The 3,250-nt window shown below is 51.7% G+C and overlaps 1 protein-coding gene across 2 annotated transcripts in view; it reads right to left on the reverse strand.

The window, feature by feature from the left end:
• The window catches only part of FKBP8 (FK506 binding protein 8, 38kDa), an 11,004-nt gene that overhangs the window by 6,688 nt on the left and 1,066 nt on the right, over positions 1-3,250 (reverse strand). The window contains exons 1-2 of one of the 2 annotated variants that reach the window (XM_011925803.1): positions 3,168-3,244; positions 1,959-2,275 (exon numbers count right to left, since the gene is read on the reverse strand). In XM_011925803.1, the coding sequence (XP_011781193.1) occupies positions 1,959-2,250 (292 nt within the window). In that variant the 5' untranslated portion in view covers positions 2,251-2,275; positions 3,168-3,244. Of the gene's footprint in view, positions 1-1,958; positions 2,276-3,167; positions 3,245-3,250 lie in introns of those variants that run through there. The other variant, XM_011925804.1, reaches the window with a different exon arrangement.

A 3,250-nucleotide genomic window follows, 5' to 3' on the forward strand; every position in this document is an offset into this window, starting at 1 on the left:
TGGTAGTGGCTGCCTGTAATCCCAGCTACTGGGGAGGCTGAGACATGAGAATAGCTTGAACCTAGGAGGTGGAGGTTGCAGTGAGCCAAGATCACACCATTACACCACTGCACTCCAGCCTGGGCGACAGAGCGAGACTGTGTCTCAAAAAAAAAAAAAAGAAAAAAAGAAGTTAAGCAAAGGCCAGGTGCAATGACTCACATTTACCCAGCCATGAAATGAGGTGCTTATGGGGCTCTTGGTTAGCAGAAACCCTGTGATACCGTGTCTCCACCACAGCACCAAGTGGGATGAATTTAGAACTTAAGCAAAGGCCAGGCATAGTGGCTCATGCCTGTAATCCCAGAACTTTGGGAGGCTGAGGTGAGAGGACTGTTTCAACCCAGGAGTTTGAGACTAACCTGGGCAACATGGTGAGACCCCATCTCTACAAAAAGTAAAAAATGACCAGGCATGGTGGCTCACATCTGTAATCCCAGCACTTTGGAAGGCTGAGGCAGGAGGATCACATGAGGTCAGGAGTTTGAGACCAGCCCGGCCAACATGGTGAGACCCTGTCTCCACTAAAAATACAAAAATTAGGGGCCAGGCGTAATTTAGTGGCTCACACCTGTAATCCCAGTACTTTGGGAGGCCGAGGCAGGTGGATCACCTGAGGTCAGGAGTTTGAGACCAGCCTGGCCAATGTGGTGAAACCCCGTCTCTCCTAAAAATATGGAAAAAAAAAATGACCAGGCATGGTGGCTCACATCTGTAATCCCAGCACTTTGGAAGGCTGAGGCAGGAGGATCACATGAGGTCAGGAGTTTGAGACCAGCCCGGCCAACATGGTGAGACCCTGTCTCCACTAAAAATACAAAAATTAGGGGCCAGGCGTAATTTAGTGGCTCACACCTGTAATCCCAGTACTTTGGGAGGCCGAGGCAGGTGGATCACCTGAGGTCAGGAGTTTGAGACCAGCCTGGCCAATGTGGTGAAACCCCGTCTCTCCTAAAAATACAAAATCAGCCAGGCATGGTGGCGGACATCTGCAATCCCAGCTACTCAGGAGGCTGAGGCAGGAGAATTGCTTGAATCTGGGAGGTGGAGGTTGCAGTGAACTGAGATCGCACCACTGCATTCCAGCCTAGGCGACAGAGTGAGACTCTGTCTGAAAAAAAAAAAAAAAGTAGTAAGATTTTTATCAGTACTGGTGGTGACATTTAGTAATATTTCTGTTTCATCAGTGTCAATATGATTAGGTACTATTACTATAGTATTGTTAGTACAATCGATAGTGGTAATGATATCTTATTATTTGCATGGGCACCAGCATTATTTGGTATATTAGATATCAGTACTATACTAGCAGCAAGACATCTTCCACAGAATACTAACATTTCTCTTGTTTTCAGTTGCTGTGATAGAGTATGTTGGGGGGAACATGTGTGGGCTCACCTAGTTTTCTTCTTTAGGATTTCTCTGAGCATTTACAATACTATGACTACTGTGAACCAACCAGAAGGCTGAACAAAATAACATTCCTCCGATCTACTTGACCCCAGGACACACTTTTGGTTCCGGAATTGGGGTCTCACTGTGTTGCCCAGGCTGGCGTACACTCAGGACACATTTTTCAGAGCCCAAACATGTGTCAGACAAACGCCAAAAAAAGATAAAGTGATGGGGTTAGGAGCTGCCAGCGCCCGGCATGCTGGCTGTGTGACTCTGGGCAGGGGACTCAGCCTCTCTGAGCCACTGTCACCAGATCTGGGAAACAGGGACATAGTACACTGTGCATGTGTGTGAGTCAATGAATGGGGTACATCAACGTGAAGCATCTCCAGTAGTTGCCTCTGGCTGGTGATCATGGTGGTGGACCATGTGACTTCCAACCCTCACAGCACAGATGGGGAAATGAGGCTCAGGGGACAAGAGGGCCAGGGCCAAGGTCACCCCGATCCACCCTTGCTCCTTACCCAGAATGTCCAGCCACTCTTCCGGGGCCGGGGCTGGGGCGGGCTCTGGCTCCATGGCAGCGAGGAACTCTCGGGCCAGGGCCCCAGGCTGCTCAGCCTCCTCCACCGGGGGCTGTCCCATGTCCTCCAGTGGTGGCAGCTCACTCAGGTCATCCTCTTCCTCCTCTTCCTCCTCCTCTTCCTCCTCACCTTCTGCATCCTCAACCCCATCCAGCACCTCGAAGTCCTCGAGCGGTGGGACCCCGGCGGGCAGCGGGGCAGAGGGCTCAGAGGGTTCAGCACACGATGCCATGCTGCTGGGGGGACGGGAACTGGCCCTGGAAGTGGGGGACAGAGATGTGGGTCAGAATCCTACATAGCCCCTCAAAGACTCCACTGTACCTATTCCCCACACTGCCGATCACTTTCTGTGTAACTCAAGGGCTCCAGGCCTCAGTTTCCTCATCTATACAATGGGTATAATAACAACCCCACCTTGTTGGGAGAAATTAACCCATGCATCAAGCCTTTGGCATCAGGCTCAAATAGTGTTAGCCATTCTTAGAGCTAATTATTATTTAATGTTTACAAACACTCAAGGAAGTAGGGAAGATTCCCCCCAACATTTTACAGAACAGGAAACAGGCCAGAGGGGCAAAGCCATTTGCCCAAGGTCACAGAGAAAGCCAAAGGCCAAAGGAGGATTTGAACCTGGGGCTTCAGGCCCTGTGGCTTTGCCTGATTCTATGCTAAGCGAGGGGTGCTAGGATTTTTGTGGAGAGGACAGCCTCTGAGGCCTTAGGGAAGCCATTTTAAGATCCTCTAGGGCCACTGGGGGAATTGAATCTTTTACCAGGGCCTCCCACCTCCAGCCTCTTCTCCAAAGGGGAGAGACCCTTCCCAAAAGCACCAACGTAACCACCCAGAAACCCCAAGCGTTTTTTCCTTTCACACCCTGAATCTAACACTATCCCCCACAACCCCAACATCAGGGACCCTGGCCCAAACCCTTCTCTAGGAGACCATCCTCCTCTCATCAGGCCTCGGTCCCACCCCCTCAAAGCAGCCTCCTTTTCAGAAGTGGCCGAGGTCCCACCACAGTTCACAGCCTCTTCCTTGCCCCAAGCCTCCTGAACCAACAACCAATCCCTCCGTCCCCCAGGCCCCAAGCTCAGAAGAGTGTGGCACAGCCATCAAACCAGCCCGCCGCATCCCCTCCCCAGCCCTCACCTGCCTGCTACTCCTAGGCTCGGGCCCCACTTTCTGAGACCCTCCCAGCCCCCACCCCCATAATTCTCCGCGCCCGCACAATT

Source organism: Colobus angolensis, unplaced genomic scaffold, assembly GCF_000951035.1.
Source record: "Colobus angolensis palliatus isolate OR3802 unplaced genomic scaffold, Cang.pa_1.0 Scaffold66, whole genome shotgun sequence".
Taxonomy (NCBI): domain Eukaryota; kingdom Metazoa; phylum Chordata; class Mammalia; order Primates; family Cercopithecidae; genus Colobus; species Colobus angolensis.